The 20455-nt window shown below is 40.3% G+C and overlaps 1 protein-coding gene across 2 annotated transcripts in view; it reads right to left on the reverse strand.

Moving 5' to 3' along the window:
* OXNAD1 (oxidoreductase NAD binding domain containing 1) overlaps positions 1–20455 on the reverse strand; it is a 41464-nt gene that overhangs the window by 20397 nt on the left and 612 nt on the right. The window contains exons 2-4 of one of the 2 annotated variants that reach the window (XM_014842169.3): positions 9705–9855; positions 7521–7647; positions 7157–7220 (exon numbers count right to left, since the gene is read on the reverse strand). In XM_014842169.3, the coding sequence (XP_014697655.3) occupies positions 7157–7220; positions 7521–7639 (183 nt within the window). In that variant the 5' untranslated portion in view covers positions 7640–7647; positions 9705–9855. The remainder of the gene's footprint in view (positions 1–7156; positions 7221–7520; positions 7648–9704; positions 9856–20455) is intronic. The other variant, XM_014842170.3, reaches the window with a different exon arrangement.

The following is a 20455-nucleotide window of genomic DNA, read 5'->3' on the forward strand; positions in this document are numbered from 1 at the left end:
CATGAAGGAGAAATTCTGTTTTAACATTTGTACTTGCTCTCATACTTAATGGATCAAAAGATTTTGCAACTGAAACCTCAACTAGCCATGTCCTAAGTTAAAACACATGGCAGGAAGTGAAGTTTTCCATTAAATAACATTTAGACTCTTCTACTGTTCAATAAAATAATAATACATTTGCCAACTTTTACTAGCACAGATTTTTAATGCTTTGGCAGACTTAACATCTAAAAGGAAATTCCATCATGCTGATTTAAAAAGCTGGTTTTATGCAGGATATTTTGATGTTATTGCTGCTGCAAAAATCTTGGTACAGGGAACAGGTCTTTCTTTGGGAAATCTGGCTGGCTGCCTCTGGTTCACTCCCATTCATTCATTTGCTGGCTTAAAAATTTAGACAAAGCCAAGATTAGAGATGACTTGACACAAAAATACAGTTAGGGCACAGGGAATTTCAGAGCTGAAGGAAAATATAGTCATCATCAAGAATGGAAAATGATGTTTTAAGGCCCAGGGATGTTATTTAAATTGCGTCAGACTACCAATTTGATGAGTAGGAATCTTATTAAAAGAAACTGGTTTTCTAAGTGATTTACTGGCAAGCAAAGACCACAAAATTTTGTCACCTGTACAATTTAAGTGGCTTACGCCCATCAACACTACCTCCTGGAATGACAGATGAACTCTCCTTGCTCCTACCAAAGGCTAACCCGTCCACTTGGCTGAGTCTCCTCACGGCCCTCTCAAGCCTTCACTGCAGCAGGTACCCTCTCTCACGCATCACCCCCTTCTGCTCCGCTCCAAGACAGCAGGCGAGCACTCGGATCTCCCACCTCACATGAAGCAACAGCAGCAGCAAACACCTATGTGCAGCGCTTCCCATGTGCCAGGCATTTACATACCTTGATTTATTCCATCTTGACAACAACCCTAGAAGGCAGGTATTATTATCCCCACCTTATACAAGAGAAAACTGAGGTCCCAGAGCTAGTAAGAGGCAAAGGAGAGATTTGAATCCAGGCACTTGACCACTGCTTTGCTGCTTCGCAAAATAGAACAAACAAAACAAGCCTTACCCTTAATCCAGCTATCACTCCATTTCTCTGTTCCCATTCACATAAAAAATTGTCTAGAGTTACATATGGTCCTGGCTCTACTTTCTTATCTTCCATTTCTCTCCATCACAATCCCATCAGGCTTTCACTCCCAGTGATGAACTAAAGCTGGTCATTTTGGTCACTTACTATCCATTTTGCTAAAACCAATGATGACCTCTCAGCAGAATTCAGCTGGTTGGCCACTCCCTCCTTGAAACACTTTTTCTCCTGGTTTCACCAACATCCTGCTGATCACCAACACCCGCTGATTTCCCTCTTGCCTCATGGCCATCCCTTCTCCCTCGCCTCTGCCGGCCCCTCCTCTTCTACTTAACCTCTAAATGTTGACACACCCCAGGGCTGAGTCCTGGGCCCTCTTCCCCTACTCTCTACACGGCTTAAACGTTTTATTTCCATCAGCGAACTCCAAACTCATACTCCCAACTGGTGATTTGAATTTCCATTTCAAACAACACATCCAGCACAGAACTCTTTTATCTCCCAAAATTTCTTCCTTTTTATTATTACGGAAAATTTCAAATATATACAAAACTAGTAAAAATAGTATAATGAATTTCCATGTAACAGTGACCCAGATTCAACAGCTTATATGAGTTGATAAAACTTATGGCTAATCTTCTTTCATTTCATCTGTAACTCCACCCACTTCCCATCCTCCCACCCCATATTATTCCAAAATTGAGCTCTTTATTTCCCCTCCTCCAAACTTGTTCTTCTCCATCTCAGCAAACATATGCCACCATCATCATCTACCCAGATTATTCAAATCCCAAAGCTAGAAATCATCTTGGTTTCCTTTCCTTTTTTCACTAACTGCATCTGCCCTCCGCGCCCCCAGCCCCCCAATCTGTGAATCCCCTCAGCCCTACTACTGTCCTAGATCCACCCACTGTTCCCCATCCCCACTACCACCACCCTAGTCAAAACCACCATCACCTCTCCTGGGACTGTCAGTAGCCTCATACCTGGTGTCAAAGCACAGTAAAATCCCAATTCTTTACCCAAGCCCACAGCAGTTTATACAACTGGGGCCCTGCCTACCTCTCCTCCTAGCCCTCTCTTCTGAACACACCAAGCTCATTCCTGCCTCAAAGCCTTGGCTCTTGCTAGTCCTCTGCTATGCGTGTGGCTGGCTATCTTCCTTATTCAGCTGGCTCTTTTCCTTATTCAAGTCTCAGCTCAAATGTTACATACCGATTTAAAATAGCACACCTGCCCTCAGCCATTCTTGCCTCCCATGACCCCATTACCCTGCTTTATTTCCTTCATTGCATGTATCACATCTAACAATCTCTAGGTTATCTGCACCAGAATGAAGCTCCACATACAGAAGGGGCTTTACCTGCTTCACACACTGCTGTATTCTCTGCACCTAGAACAGGGCTGGGCACACAGCAAGGACTCAAGGCATGTCCACTAAATTTAAAATAAAATCCACTTCATTTGACTGGAAACTCTAGAGGAAAAACGGAAAAGAGCTTGGCCTCTCAGATTACTTAATTTATCGAACAAAAGTATGTCAGTGAGGGGCTGGCCCAGTGGCGTAGCGGAGCACATGCTCTGCTTCGGTGGCCTGAGGTTTGTCAGTTCAGATCCCGGGTGTGGACATACACACCGCTTATCAAGCCATGCTGCGGCAGGCGTCCCACATATAAAATAGAGGAAGATGGGCGTGGATGTTAGCTCAGGGCCAATCTTCCTCAGCAAAAAGAGAAGGACTGGTAGCGAATATTAGCTCAGGGCTAAACTTCCTCACAAAAAAACCATACAGTATGTCAATGAAAAGCTAACATATATATTGACACTATACATTTTAGACACTAAAGATTTAAGTGCTGGGCATAGTTAAGAAGTAGCAGTATAGGCAAATCCTCATTTTTCACAGCCCCCAGCTGTATAGAACTGTACAGGACACTTGCACCAGCATCTCATCTCTTGAGATGGTATCATCACCATTCCTCCTTTACAAACCGACTCATCCAAGGCAGTGCAGGGAATCAGCCCAGAGCGGGGATTAACACTGGTTTATTCTAGTCACTGAAACACGTACTGAGTGCCTATGATACGTCAGCACTGTGAGATACTGTGGCCACGGCCTTGCTGAACTGGGCCTGTGCCCAAGGAGCCGCCCTCCTCACAGGCTGCTCTGTCGGAGCTCACAGCGTCCTGAGGCTGGAATGCCAAGTACTGCTCGTCCCAGGCTAGATAATTTGTGAAAGACTCACTGATAATCAAAGCAAATTAGGTGTCCAACCATTGGGAAACATTTCATATTAATGAGATGCCCACCCCCAAACCTCCCAGTTGAAGAAGGCCACTCCAGCATACAACCTTCCCAAAATGTGCACGTGATGACTAGCAGAGAACCTTAAGGGTTAAACTCAGGACACGGCCCAGCTCTCTGGGTAAGCAGCCCATCCCATCCAAACCCAAGCCTCAGCAAAACCGCAAGTCAAGCAGATTATCAGCACTCAATAATTAGCACTGGGACCCATAGGATCCCCAGAGGTCTCTGCCCCAAGAGCCCAGCCATTTGACTTTAGCAAACTACTGTGCCAACAGTAAGTCCCCCTTTCTTACGCCCAGGAACACTTAAAGTGAAGTGTTGATTTGGAACAGAGACGAGGATATGTGAAATTTATCTTCCATTGTGTTGCTCAGTTAAACTTTGTCTAAATCATATGTCACATTCTTTTGTTGCAGTACAAGGAAAAAGCAATTTGATAGCAAAGATGCGAATTCAAGGGCTGAGTCCTCTACTTACTTGAATGAGTCCTTTAAACTTAGACCGACAATGTAATTTATCATCCAAAGCAGGGCACTTGTGAGAGTGAAAGGGGGTGCTACTGATCATCACACCAGGACAAGAGGCACAAGCCAGGACTACCCCAGGCAAATCAGGGAGCAGAGTCGCCCCATCTAAATCTCTGAAGTTGTCATCTCCCCAACCGTGGAACGAGGCTTAGGATCCCTACACCTCCCTCCCAGGGTGCTTGGGAGAATCAAGGAACAACTTACTGCATAATTGAGAGCTTTGTAAACAAAAAGGGAACAAGACACACGAGACATTTGCAGGATAAGACACAGGCTTATCAAAGAAGCAAACTAGTACAACTGAAAAAGGATTATGGTTTTTCCAAAATCAATTAGGTACATAAAATCAGTTTCTTCTGATCAGAGTCCCACTACAATCTGAGGTCGGAGACTTATCTATCATTTTCAACGCTGCAACTCCAGAACCAGCCTAGTGTCTGGCATATTTCCAATGAATCCATAAGAATTAGTAATTAAAAAAATTCTTTCATTACCAAACTCTCCCATCAAATTGATGAATAGAGTAGATCTTGCTCAGTGGATTGGCCCCCTACAGAGGCCAAGCATGGAGTGACCCCTCCAGTGAAATCTCAGTCTTGCCTGCACAATCCTTACTGCATTACACTATTTCCACTCTTATCTCCTTGACATTTCTAAGGTTACCCAGACTGCTGATTCTTTGATCTTTAAGAAGAAAATATGAACTAGAACACAAACAGTCAACTGTCATTCAATTCAGAGCTCAGTTTCCTGAATCTGGGCGACCCCAGACTGGTTACATTTACAGCCCCAAGTAAGAATCATTAACATCATAATATGGTCATTCAGTAAGTTCTCCAAAGGGAACCCAATTCCCAATAATGAAAGGACATTCCTGGGTGGGTGAGTGCTCCATTCTCTACCCACCCCAGAAGGGACAGCAGGGTCCTTTGCCTTAGGAATCAGAGACCTACACTGGAGCTGCCTTCTGGCCCTGGGAGAAGCCATTAGATATCTCCTCAGCTCTGCCTCCTCCTCTGTAAAACGCATATGCACATCCTTAGTCTACCCCACAGACTTAAATTGAAGAGCGGATGACAAGTGGGGAGTTCTGTAAAGTGTAGTTGCAACACAAATTAAAGGAAGGGTGGCAGAGGAGACTACGAGAAGGTGATCCAGTCCTGTTATGGCCCAACCCAAGGTGCTGCTCATTTCGACAGGTCCAAGGTTGAGTTCTTGCTCTGTGGCTAGGATGTACCTCTGGAGGGACTCGGGTGACCCCCTGATGATCTTAGCTGGCCAAGGTCACGGCCCCAGACATCATCTAGCTTTATCCAGCTCCTCCCAGCTCCCAATGCTCATTCTGCTTGGGAGAGGAGTGGAAATCAGAAACAGAAGAGAAGGAGAGGAGTTGCAACTGGAAAATTCTTCCACCAAGGTAGTACCATAGCTGGATTATCCCTGTAATTTTCTGACTTCCAGGCATTAAAATTCTCAGCATTTCAATCACACTATTAGAGTTTACATTAACTTTCTGTGTAATTTTCCTAAACTTGGCTCCAAATAACCCACCAAAAGTCTCAATAATTTTGTCCTGCAAAATTCTGAAATGCTACTCTAATTCAGGGATTGGCAAACTATGATTCACAGGCCAAATCTGGGTGTTTTGGTAAAAAAGGTTTTATTAGAACATAGCCGCACCAATTTGTTTACATGTTGTCTATGGCTGTTTCACAGTACAAAGGCAGAGCTTTGTAGTTGTAACGGAGACAGTACGGCTCACAAAGCCTAAAATACCTACTATCTGGCCCTCTGCAGAAAGTTTGCCAAACCTGCTCCAAGTCTACCTGCCTCAAAACACTATGCATAAAAGAGTGTACTCCAAGCCCGTTAAATAAACCACCTTTTTCCCCAAACTGGCAAGGTTGCACTTTTTAAACAGTAATACTAACAAATCTCACATTTATAGAATCAGCATTTTTGCACGTTGAACCAAAAAAAAAAATTTTAAGATTTATCATCAGTGAGAAAAGTGTATTTTCCCACACATTCATAATCTATTACACTAATTTTACACAGACTTTTCAAAAAAACGTTGGCTTAAAGCTGAATCCACAAACATACCACCCTCAGTCCCAAAGCAATTTTCTGAAATTAGAATTAGCTTAAAAAGTGGGGCCTAAGCAATTCTCTTTTACACCAAAGTATATCCTACTCATAATACTAAAAATTAAACTATTGTGACAATGCATTTCTGACCATGTTTATACAAGCGTATAATCCTTCTTTATATGAAATACATAGAGGTTTTTTTGCTAGTAGTTTAAATACACTTACAACACTAAGCTAAATACATCCAAATATGTGAAGAATCACTCAAAAAAGCAGAATCAATTATCCAATTTACGTTTTTAAAAGAGAATGGGGTTACTCACTGAGGTGAAGGGTGAGGACCCTTTATTTCCCAGCCCTTGACACCCCTTCAGGTGAAGGATTAGCTTTCTACAGTCTGAACATGGTTGGAAAAATCTGCGCGTGGGAAGGGTAAAAACAGCTCGTCCACCTTCCTTTCTCAGCCGTTAGTGCTTTCTCCCTTGATGAAATAAGAACTCGTTCTAAGGTAGGGATAAGAACAAGGACTTTGAGACATGGTGCCAAAAAAAAAGACAGACAGAAAAGGACAAGATAAGCTATTCATAAAATGTATGCTCTAAAACCTAAACATTATTCCTCTGAAGAGAGTTCCCTCAATTGCTGCTATACTCGCTTCATCAAAAATTAATCCATTCAGGGGCTGGCCCCGTGGCCGAGTGGTTAAGTTCGCGCGCTCTGCTGCAGGCGGCCCAGTGTTTCGTCGGTTCGAATCCTGGGCGCGGACATGGCACTGCTCGTCAGACCACGCTGAGGCAGCGTCCCACATGCCACAACTAGAGGAACCCACAACGAAGAATACACAACTATGTACCGGGGGGCTTTGGGGAGAAAAAGGAAAAAATAAAATCTTTAAAAAAAAAAAAAAAAAAAAAATTAATCCATTCATTCCAAGTTTAAAGGGAAAAATTTGAGTATTTCACTCATCTTTTCAAAGCAGTTGTCATATGCCCTGTTCAGAAAAGTTCTGAACAGAAAAATAACGAACTTTTTCTGACTGTCCCTCAAAAGGATCCAGTTCATCTAACGCCTTCTCCGTAAGCCACTCCTAACAGTGCAGCCAGAGAAACCCGCCAGAGCCCAAAGATACAAACCTCCCGTCGCATGACATCTGCTGTTCTCTCCAAGTGATCAGTTTTCCTTTTGGATTTCATTATGCTTTAACAAAAAGTAAAATTAGGTTAAGTATTATTCTCATAAAATAGTTAAATTAGTTTCCCCTGTAATATCATGACTATCCAAAATACAATATAACATTGTGGATCCTAGAAAATGGTCAATGAAAATTTGTACATCTAACTAAAGTTTAACGATCTGCTAATGGCATGCACACTTAAACAAGATGTTATGATGTGCCTTCAGGAGTTTCATAGGCGAGTTTCGTAGGCCTCCCACGACCATCAGCCGGTCAGGTCTCTGAAAATCAACCTCAAATGACACTGGAGGCAGATAACTCACCTGCTTAGAGTAAGATGGCGCAAAGCACTGGGTGTCAACCTCAACAAAGCAGCCTGAGTGCAGATGGCTCCAACAGAACCTCGAAACAAGCCAGGAACCCCGACAGCAGCACAGGCCATGGCGCTTCCTGGGTAAACATAAACTGAAAGTTACAATACAGTCAGGCTTCACTTAACAATGGGCACATGTTCTGAGAAATGTGGTGTTAGGTGATTTGGTGGTTGTGTGAGCATCACGGAGTGTACTTACACAAACCTACATGGGATAGCCTGCTGCACATCTAGGCTATATGGAACTAATCTTATGGGACTCCCCTCATATACACTGTCCATCGTTGACTAAAATGTCGTTATACAGCGCATGACTGTATTTTAAGAAAAAGTAGAGAAATAGACTATGTTAGGGGCCACTGAAGAAGAGTTTGGATTTTTTTTGGTGCTGTTATGAGTTTATCTAACAGCAAAGCAATTCAGGGCCTAATTTCACCCTGACAAAATTTCTGCCATTATTTAGCATTGCTTCATCTGATCTCCTTGGTACATATGTATGTAATCACTGGTGCCATCAAATATTTATGTTCTCTATTAGTTTCCAAAATCTCTGACCAAGTTCACACGACTAATCTTATGCTATTACAGAAAAGGAGAGCAGATTTTCTAACGGCCTGACAATTGTATTCCACTCAAAGAGCACCATGTAAGGTTTTAATATTCCTTGTTAGATAAAGTGCAAGGGGCAGACACACTTTCTGAGATTCACAGCAAGGAGAAGGAGCAAACCACAAGTACGTGCAGTAACAGAGATGGACATCACAAATACCACACTGAATGAAAAGAATGAAAGAAGTTCTCAAAACAGCACATATTCTATGGTCTTATAAAGTACAGAAGTTATTTTGTACTTTAATTTATGAAGTTAGAGAAGTTAGTAATTACCCTTGGACAGGCAGGAGTGACAATGCTGTTTCTTAATCTGAATATTGATTGCATGGGTATTTTCATTTTGTAAAAATCCATCAAACTACAGAGGATTTTTAGGACAGTAAAATGCTCTGTATGATACCATAACGATGGATAAATGTCATTATATATTTGTCCAAATCCACAGATCATGTAACACCAAGAGTGAGCCATAATGTAAACCATGGACTTTGGGTGATTATGATGTGTAAAAGGAGGTTCATCAACTGTAACAATGTACCACTCAGGCGGGAGATGTTGATAATGGGGAAGGTTATGCATCTATGGGACAGGGGGTGTATGGGAAATCTCTGTACTTTCCCCTCAATATTGCTGTGAACCTAAAACTGCTCTAAAAGAATTGTCTTAATAAAAAAATTAATCAAACTGTTCCCTTAGGATTTATGTACCTTTCTGTTTGTAAGTTATACTTCAATAAAAAGTTTAAAAAAACAAAAAGTCAGAAAGGTTCCCAACATTTCAAATTCTAAAAACTACTGGCCTATCAGGAAAAGCATTGATTGGGAGTCAGATGATAAATACTTTTGGTTCCTACTATTCTGTTTTCCTCTGCCAATTTTAAATGCTTCTTTGCCTAAGATGCCCACTTTCAACATGTCATATTGCTGTATCTGTCCTTTCCAATCTTAGTTACCTTGATAATAAACAAAAATAAATGTGAACATACTTTTTTTCTAAGTTGTTGGGAAGGCACTATATAAATTAATTGTAATAAAGGTAGTGTTAGAAAAATACTTAAGCTAGGTGTGCTTATATTCCTGCTCCTTATTCATTAATTAAGCCCTTCATTTGACAAATATTTATTAAGAGCCCATTATGTGGCAGGCACTGGGGATATAGACACGAACAAAACAAAGATCTTCTTAGAGAGCTTATATTTTAGACGGTGAAGACAGAAAATAAATACAAGTAAATCAATCAGGTGGCGCTCTAAGTCACATGGGATTTATTCAGTTATAACCAAATCATATCAAAAAGCCACTGCTTCGTAACTAATCTTGAGATAAAAGATCCATTTCTTGCCATACTATGGTGTGGCATCACTGTGGATAAACATGCTACTTGCTATTTTTCTCTCTAGTAAATGAAAAAAGCATAAGGCCTCTTTCAACTCATGCAAGACTACTAAATGTAGTTTCTCTCCTTCAAATGTGCTAAACCAAAAATGGTGCACTAATCATTGAAAGAAAGAACGAAAACTTACTTTAGAAGTCCATGAGATTTTAGGAGTCCTTAAGTGTATGGCTGACTGACTGACATGCAATATTTTGGTCCTGGTATTTTGCTGAGTTCTTTGGATATTCACTGGTTGGAACACAAACAGTGTTCCACATACTGCAATTCTCACAAAATTCCTGCAATGGCAGAGACAACATATGAGAACAATGCTTTGGGAAACTGTTAAAAAAGGGCTCTCTCTTATTGCAAAAGGCAAGGCTCATTTTAACCAGCAGGCATCTCCCCACAGCAAGTCTACTCTCAATTACTCACTTTCCATCAATTCTTCCTTCTCACATTTCCATTTTTCTTTTCTCACTTTTTCTCTCACCGCTTCTCTTTTTCATCTTCTCTGGTCTGTCTTTAACCCCTGTTTCTTAGGATATCCATCCCATGAAAGTCCAGACCAATGGCTAGAATGATACAGTTATATGGCACTTAAGGCCAGGTTCCCTGATAAAATGTAAGTGATATATAGGTAACTATGGAAATATTGTTCTGCTCAATGTTTTAGACAACTACTGCTAAAATAAATTGTCCCCACATAAGATATATCTTTCACGAGTAGACTGTTTGCATGGTCTACTGCTCAACTAAACTGGAAAACAAAGAAAAGTTCATTTTAAAAAGCCGTTGTCTTTAAAATTCTGAAATCTGGTTTTGTAACAATAGTAACCATGACCGAGAGGGCCACCTACTGGTAAAAAAAAGAAGGGTATTTTTTTACTAAATTGTGTTAAAGTGCCATCCAAAGTAATAAGGCATTAAAAAAAAACCTACCCATTTTTTGAAATATGTCCAATGGTTTCATATAGTCAGTTAATGTATTTAATTAACTATAGAAACTTAACATATATTAAGTAATTTCTAAAACCATATACAAAAGAATATTCCATCAATGTTTGTATCCTCACAGACGTTACCTCACCAAAAGTTTCTTAATTAACTCTATTTCTGAAACATAGAAAACGATCATAAATGCTAAGTAAAACATCTCCATTTAAGCAGTAAAAAAATTACTATAAGCAACAGATTAAATTTAAGATTTAAAATGAACTATACTGGTTTCTTTTTAAAAAGTACAGTCAATCTATTTAACGATTACTCCATGCCAGGCACTATTTTAAGCCGTGAAGCCACAATAAAGAACCAGACACAAGGCCCTTGCCATCATGAAGCTTTTACTACAGCGTATGTGACAGAAAATAGTAAACATAATCAAGAAGACAATTACAGATGACAAAGAGTGTGCTGAAGGAAACAGAGTGATGGGGTGGGTGGGGGAATATCAGGAAAGCTCTCTCTCAAGAGCTGTCTGAGCTGAGACCTGACAGATGAGGAAGAGGCAGCCATGCAGATGCAGAGGGCAGAGCACTGCGGCAGAGGCCCAGTCACAGAAACAAGCCTGGTGTTTTGCAGGAAGCTCGGCCAGTGTGACTGGAGAGCAATGAGCTAGGAGAGCGCGATAAGGGATGAAGTCAAGCAGGCAGACACATGCCACATAACACCAGGCTGTGGCAAGGGGAAGGACTTTATCCTAAGGGCAACGAGAAGCATCTGAAGGGTTTGAACAAACCAGGAGAGGGACGGGATCTAATATTAAAGGGTCGCTCAGACTGCTCTGCTATGGCTCACAGACAGGCAAGAGTCAAAGCAGGAAGTCCAGTGAGAAGGCTCCAGTCTAAGGTTAGAGTAGGAGAAAGCCACAGAGATGACAGAAGTAGACAAACACAGAATATATTTTGGAATTAGAGCCCTATGACTTGCTGATAGGCTGGATGAGGGGAGAGAATGAGAAAAGTCAAGAATGCCTCAGAGAGCAGTAATGCACTGAAATTAAGTAAATTCATAGAACCATCACGGCACCTGCTGATTTAGAATCCTACCTGCCACTGGGGAAGCAAAGGGACTCCCAGCATGTGGCATTTGGTAAGGGAACCCTAGTGGTACACAAGCAATTACAGAGTGCTTGACTTGGAATCAGTGGAACTGGGCTCAGATCTGACTCCTTACTCCTGTCTGATCTCGGGCCAGTCACTTCTTACCATTTTTTAATGAGAATGCCAACCCCACCTCACTGGACGGCTGAGAGGAATGAATGTCTATGGAAGAACCTGGCAAGCAAAAATGCTACTAAAAATCATCCCAAATACATTAACTACCTCTCTCCTCCCTGCCAAACAAGAGGGAGTGGTTTGATATTGCCAATGAACAACTCCCCTTGGCCTGATGTACAACAGCACTCATCAAATACAGTTTCTACTACATAGTTATGACCTAGTTCTAAATTTGATCTTATGCTAAGAATTTTGGTCACTGGTATTTTCCAGATTGGCACTGTTAACATTTTACGATTAAAAAAATTTAAAGGAGTGACGTCAGCATTATGGCCGAGAGAACTTGCCTGGGATTCTCTCCCCTCCAACATACAACTAAAAGGGGCATCCATACTCCAACAGAGGACATCCTAACACAACACAAAAACGTTGGAGAGACACGCAGCCATATGACGGAGGGCAGAGAGGCTGGAGCCCCCCTTGGAGGAGCTGGAATGGGCTAAGAGAGAACTTTGCCCCCTCCTCTAAAGACTGCAATCTGTGACCATAGAAGGCTAGAGATGGAAGGAACAGAGGAGGGGACATTCATTTGCAGGAACATCAAGGACCCCCGAGGGCCCATGCAGCCTAGAAAGAAGACCTCTACTGGGGCGAGAGCTTTCACAGGGGGTGACCGCATCAAGCCAACACCCCAGGAGAGCAGATAACGAGAGCAGAGTGAGGAAGCCCGGAGAGCATGCAGGAGAAAGCACCCCTCCCCAACCTGCTCTGCACCAGCTCCACTGCCTGGGATCTCCACTGAAGGCAGAGGGCTCAGAATATGTGGCTCTTGACCCCCACCCAGTGGCAACAGGCAGTAAATGCAACCAAATAATATCAGGATGTGAAAGATCTGACCTATCTCCTACAGCAATATCAAACACTATATCAAATCTCCAGACCAGAGAGAAAACAAGTACCCAGAATTCAGTCCTGAGGACACAGAAATATGTAACCTAAATGACAATGAATTCAAAATAGCTATCATCAAAAAACTCAACAAGGTAAAAGAGAATGTAGAGAAACAATTCAACAAGTTCAGGAGCTACTTCACAAGAGATTGAAACTATAAAGAAGAACCAATCATAAATATTAGAGATGAAAGACACAATGGAAGAGATAAAACAAAATACAGATTCCCTGAACATTTGAGTGGACATCATAGAGGAGTGTATCAGCATAATCAAAGAAAGACATGTTGAAATGCTCCAGACAGAGGAGGAGAGAGAACTAAGACAAAAAAGAAATGAAGAAAGTCTCCGAGAAATATCCAACTCAAAGAGGAAATGCAACATAAGAATTATAGGCATTCAAAAAGGAGAGAGGAGAATGGAGCAGAAAGCATGTTCAAGGAAGTGATAGCAGAAAATTTCCCAAACCTAGGGAAAGAGAGGGAAATCAGTGTGGAAGAGGCTTCTAGATCTCCTAGATTTGTCAATGTAAAAAGACATACTGCAAGGCATATAGTAGTAAAACTGGAAAAAAATGAATGACAAATAAAGGACACTAAGGGCAGGAAGGCAGAAGAAAATAACCTACAAAGGAACCCTTATCAGGCTTTCAGTGGATTTCTCTGAAGAAACCTTACAAGCTAGAAGAGAATGGAATGATGTATTCAAATCTTCAAAAGACAAAAATTTTCAGCCAAGAATACTCTATCCAGCAAAAATATCCTTCAGATATGAGGGAGAAATAAAAACTTTCCCAGACAAACAAAAGCTAAGGGAGTTTATAGCCACGAGATCCCCGCTCCCCCCCCCCCCCCCACCCCAAGAAATCCTCAAGAAGGCCCTCATACCTGAGGGGAAAAAAAAAGGGAGAAAGTGGTCACAAAACATGGAGTAAGAAGATAAACAGGCAGACAGAATCAGAATAGGATAGCAAATACTCAAGTATAGCATTTAGATAAAGGGAAGGAAAACACCAAAAACAAAGATAATCCTGCCATTTTAATCACAAACTCACAACACAAGATGGAATAAGATGTGAGAAAAACAGGAGGGGAGGAGGAAAGGGACTGAATCAGTTTAGACTAAAGAAATAAGAGGCCATCAGAAAATGGACTATCTTACACATGAGATTTTGAATACAAACCTCATGGTAACCACTAAACAAAAAAACAGGAGACACAAATAAAAAATAAGGAGAAAACAATGAAACACATCATAAAAACCTCATAATTCAATGAGTAGACCAAAACACACAGGATGAGAAACAAAGGAAATGTAGGAGCACTGGAAAACAAGTGATAAAAAAAGAGCATTAAGCCCTCATACATCAATAAGTACCCGAAATGGATTAATTCTCCAATAAAAAGACACAGAGTGGCAAAATCGATTAAAGAACAAAACCAAACCATTTGCTGCCTCCTAGAAATACATCTCAGCTCCAATGACAAACACAGGCTCAGAGTGAAGGGATGGAAGACAATACTCCAAGCTAATGGTAAACAAAAGAAAGCAAGTGTTGCCATACTTATATCTGACAAAATACACTTCAAGATAAGGCAGGTGAAGAGAGACAAAGAGGGGCAGTATATAATGATCAAAGGGACATTCCATCAAGAAGAAATAACACTTATAATTATCCATGTGCCCAACACAGGAGCACCAAATTTCATAAAGAAACTATTAACAAACCTAAAAGAAGATATTAATAATAATACAATAATACTAGGGGACCTCGACACCCCCCTCACATCAATGGATAGATCATGCAGACAGAAAATCAACAAGGAAACAGCGGAATTAAATGAAATGCTAAATCAGTTGGACTTAACAGACATATATAGAACACTCCATCCAAAACAGCAGAATACACACTCTTCTCAAGTGCACATGGAACATTCTCAAGGATAGACTATATGTTGGGAAACAAGGCAAGCCTCAATAAATTTAAGAAAACTGAAATAATAACAAGCATTTTTTCTGATCACAATGCTATAAAGCTAGAAATTAATTACAAGAAAAAAGCTGAGAAAGGGACAAAGATGTAGAGACTAAACAACGTGCTATTGAGCAAGCAATGGATCATTGAAGAAATTAAAGAAGAAATCAAAAACTAGCTGGAGACAAATGGAAATTATAACATACCATACTAATTCACATGGGATGCAGCAAAAGCCCCATGGAAATTCATCGTAATACAGGCACACCTTAACAAACAAGAAAAATCCCAAACAAGCAATCTCAAATTACACCTAACTGAATTAGAGAAAGAACAAACAAAGCCCAAAGTCAGCAGAAGGAGAGAAATACTAAAAACCAGAGCAGAAATAAATGCTATTGAAACAAAAAAGGCAGTAGAAAGCATCAATGAAACAAAGAGCTGGTTCTTTGAGAAGATAAATAAAATTGACAAACCCCTAGCCAGATTTACAAAGAAAAAAAGTGAGAAAGCTCAAATAAACAAAATTAGAAATGCAAGAGGAGAAATAACAATGGACACCACAGAAATACAACGGATTATAACAGAATACTACAAAAAACTATATGCCAACAAAATGGATAATCCAGAGGAAATGGATAAATTCTTAGACTCTTACAACCTCCCAAGGCTGAATCAAGAAACAGATAATCTGAATAGACCAATCACAAGGAAAGAGATTGAAACAGTAATCAAAAGCATCCCAAAGAATAAAACCCCAGGACCAGACGGCTTCCCTGGGGAATTCTATCAAACTTTCAGAGAGGATTTAATACCTATCCTTCTTGGCCTATTCCAAAAAATTAGGGAAAATGGAACACTTCCTAACACATTGTACGAGGCCAATAACACTCTCAAACCAAAGCCTGACAAGAGCAACACAAAAAAGGAAAACTACAGGCCAATAGTGCTGATGAACAAAAATGTAAAAGTACTCAGCAAAATTTTGGCAACTCGAATTCAGCAATACATCAAAAGGATCATACATCATGATCAAGTGGGATTTATACCAGGGACACGGATGGTTCAACATCCACAAATCAATCAACGTGATACACTGCATCAACAAATTGAGGAATAAAAACCACATGATCATCTCAGTAGATGCAGAGAAAGCATCTGACAAGATCCAACAGCCATTTATGATAAAAACTCTTAACAAAATGGGGATAGAAGGAAATTAGCTCAACATAATAAAGGCCATATATGACAAACCCACAGCCAACATCATACTCAATGGGCAAAACCTGAATATTATCACCCTGAGAACAGGAACAAGACAAGGATGCCCACTATCACCACTCTTATTCAACACAGTACTGGAGGTTTTGGCCAGAGCAATTAGGCAAGAGAAAGGAATAGAAGGAATCCAAACCGAGAGTGAAGAAGTGAAACTCTCGCTGTTTGCAGATGACATGATCTTATATATAGAAAACCCCAAAGAATCCATCAGAAAATTATAGAAATAATTAACAACTAAAGTAAAATTGCAGGGTACAAAATCAACTTACAAAAATCAGTTGCTTTTCTATATATTCTAATAACGAACTTACAGAAAGAGAACTCAAGGATACAATTCCATTTACAATCGCAACTAAAAGGATAAAGTATTTAGGAATAAATTTAACCAAGGAAGTGAAGGACTTATACAATGAAAACTGTAAGACATTACTGAAAGAAATTGATAATGACATAAAGAGATGGAAAGAAATCCCATGCACGTGGATCAGAAGAATAAACATAGTTAAAATGTCCATACTGCCCAAAGCAATCTACAGATTCAGTGCAATCCCAATCAGAATCCCAATGACATTCTTCATGGAAATAGAACAAGGAATCCTAAAATTCATATGGGCAACCAAAAACCCCGAATTGCTAAGGCAATCCTGAGAAAAAAGAACAAAGCTGGAGGTATCACAATCCCTGACTTCAAAATGTACTACAAAGCCATAGCAATCAAAACGGCATGGTATTGGTACAAAAACAGGCACACAGATCAATGGAACAGAACTGAAAGCCCAGAAATAAAACCACACATCTACGGACAGCTAATCTTCAACAAAGGTGCCAAGAACATACAATGGAGAAAAGATAGTCTCTTCAATAAATGGTGTTGGGAAAACTGGACAGCCACATGCAAAAGAATGAAGGTAGACCATTATCTCATGCCATACACAAAAATAAACTCAAAATGGATCAAAGACTTGAAGATAAGTCCTGAAACCATAAAATTCCTGGAAGATAATATAGGTAGTACACTCTTTAACATCAAACTTAAAAGGATCTGTTCAAATACCATATCCTCTCAGACAAGGGAAATAAAAGAAAAAATGAACAAGTGGGAGTTCATCAGACTAATGAGCTTCTGCAAGGCAAAAGAAATTAGAATCAAAACAAAGAGACAACCCACCAATTGGGAGAAAATATTTGCAAATCATATATCTGAGAAGGAGTTAATCTCCATAATATATAAGGAATTCACACAACTGAACAATAAAAAAACAAACAGCCAGATCAAAAAATGGGCAGAGGACATGAACAGACATTTTTCCAAAGAGGATATACAGATGGCCAAGAAACACATGAAAAGATGTCCAACATCACTAATCATCAGGGAAATGCAAACCAAAACTACACTAAGATACCACCTTACGCTTGTTAAAATGGCTATAATCACTAAGACTAAAAATAACAAATGTTGGAGAGGGTGTGGAGAAAAGGGAACCCTCATACACTGCTGGTGGGAATGCAAACTGATGCAGCCACTACAGAAAACAGTACGGAGATTCCTCAAAAAACTAAAAATAGAACTACCATATGACCCAGCTATCCCACTACTGGGTATCTACCCAAACTACTTGAAATCAACAATCCAAGGTAACATATGCACTCCTATGTTCACTGCAGCACTATTCACAATAGCCAAGACATGGAAACAATCCATGTGCCCATCGACTGATGATTGGATAAACATATGGTATATGTATATATATATATATACATATATATATATATATATACATACAATGGAATACTACTCAGCCATAAAAAAGACAAATTCATTCCATTTGCAACAACATGGAAGGACGTGGAGGGAATTATGCTAAGCGAAATAAGCCAGAGTGAGAAAGACAAACACCAGATGATTTCACTCAAGTGGAATATGAACAAATACATGGACAAAGAAATCAGTTCAGTGGTTATCAGGGGAAGGGGGGTGGGGGATGTGCACAGGGGGTGAAGAGGAGCACTTATGTGGTGACAGTCAAGAAACAATATACAACTGAAATGTCACATTGATGTAAACTATTATGAACTTAATAAAAAAAATTTTTTTTAAAAACCCAAACCATAAATATCTGATCTCAAGTGACCCTTTAGTAACTAGTAAATCTGCTTTTGTCATGCTCTCAGGGTCCAAAAATGTCTCATTATAAATGTTTCCAATTCCCTTTTAGGAATAAATGCAAAGTTTAGTACTCGTAATGTTTTATTTAAAAGTGCTGAGAGGAATAAAAAGCCTGCATCACATGTGCAGCTATGGTTTCACTCTCTCCAGCACAGTATGAACTCAAACTGGGTAGAACCACACAGGGAACTACCTCAGGCCAGACAAGCAGGATGGCCAACAGACAGCAGGGTGAAAGCACTATGGAAGGCCAAGGAGACTCCCAAATCTAGGTCTCAAGGGAACCAGCACTGCTCCAGCGGAAAATCTCTACAGTGTGCTGAGCTCCAGCACTGTTTTAATCCAGCTCTACTTCAAGCACCATCTCATCACAAACGGCATCGTAGTTAATTAAGAGCCTAAGTTTGGAGGTCAGACAGATCTCAGTTCTTGCCATAGCTACTGCCAATTATCAGCTTTGCCACCCTTGGTAAGTTTCTTGGCCCCTAAACTTCAAGTTTCCCAATGTTGAAGATGGGATTAATGATACGTATACTCAGTAGGCTGTTTTAAAGACATAACACATGTGAAACACTTGGTACAGTGCCTGGCACATAGTGTCAATTATTATTAACTGGTTCATTAGTTTTTCTTTTTCCATTTTAGGTAATATATACTCAAAGAAAAGTTGGAAAATTACAAAGAAATTATGAAGAAAAACTACCTAACAATCCCTGTAACTTTTAGGACTGTTAACCTCAGATTTTAAGATTTCTCAGCAAATTATTTTTGATTTAACGAGGAACATTGGCCCTGAGCTAACGTGCTGCCAATCTTCCTCTTTTTACTTGAGGAAGATTGTCGCTAAGCTAACATCTGTGCCAGTCTTCCTCTATGTTATGCAGGACGCCACCACAGCATGGCTGGATGAGCAGTGCTAGGTCTGTGCCTGGGATCCAAACCTGCAAACTCCAGGCCACCAAAGTGGAGTGCATGAACTTAACCACTATGCCACCAGAATGGCTGCAGCAAACTGTTTTTGATAGATCCAAATGCCTTTCTAAAAGGTCTACCAATTTATACTTCCATGAGCCAAATATGACTGCACCCATTTCTGAACATTTGAAAATGGCTCCTCTTTAATTTGTAGGTACATATGCTCAGAAGCACTGGAGAACTAAATATGGTTCCCAACTTCAAAATGATCGCTGGGAATAGAGAATTGACACTGGAGACTCTCTCCCGTCCTCTTGTCTCCAAGAGGCTACCTGGGAAGTGTCTGTGTCTACAGAGATACAGGGAGCAGCCATTGAACTGTGTGGGCTTTGCTCAGACAGATCAGAATCATCCCAGTCAACCCTCGAGAAGTTTAACAAAGGTTTCCCAAGGGCTGGGTAGATTTCCAACTATACAAAATGGAGTGTTTGCGAGGCCTCTGAAATCGTCCTCTATGAACTCGTTTAACGTAATTTCTGGATTTCCTTTCAGAGTTCTCTGCCCTTAGGTTTTCAAGCCTTAAAAGAGCTAAACTACGTGGAGCTTCACTTCAGTGTGCACAAAATTGGCAACTTCATGCAAATATTTGAGTCTGTGCACATAAATAAGCATAGGAATGTGTACATAAGTGCTTGTTATGTATACATCTAAATAAAAAATAAACACGGTATATGTGATTGCTGAACTGCATAAAACTCATAATTTCCACACAAAAGTCGAATGTTAGATCTGAAGATATCTTGTAAATCATCTCCAATCCAAGGCTTTTTAAGTCAGAAAAGGAAATAAGACCCAAAAAATGTAAACATCCAGCTCCCAGAGCTAGTTAGAAACAGTCAGATTCTGAGCCCGGATCTTCGGCTTTGCAGTTCTGTAGCGCTTTTTTCATTGCACAGCATGCCTTCTCCACCAGGATGTGAATAAATGCCTAGTAATGGAGCAATACCCCATGGAATCCGGCTGTACCAAATCGGGCACCAACACTGCGTTCAATACAAACCACCTTTTATTCGTATTTCACTGTAAGGTATACACAGGCCTCACGGTGATAACCCTGCCAGCTGATGCTCTTCCTTTTACAAAGAGGAAACTGGTTCATACAAATTAAGTAATTTGTTCCCGGGCTTTGGGGACAGACAGGCTCTTCTTTTCCTAGGTCTGTGCTCTTGGTCCAGATACCCAACTCTGTGTGTCTTAGTTTGAAGATTAACAAAATGGAGTAATATCTAAACTCCCAGGGTTGGTGGGAGAATTATACCTACCGCAATACCCGGCACACTGCAAACTCCCAATAATAAAAGCTGATGTTATTACTACTACAAATCACTGTAG

This window comes from Equus asinus, chromosome 21, assembly GCF_041296235.1.
Source record: "Equus asinus isolate D_3611 breed Donkey chromosome 21, EquAss-T2T_v2, whole genome shotgun sequence".
NCBI lineage: Eukaryota > Metazoa > Chordata > Mammalia > Perissodactyla > Equidae > Equus > Equus asinus.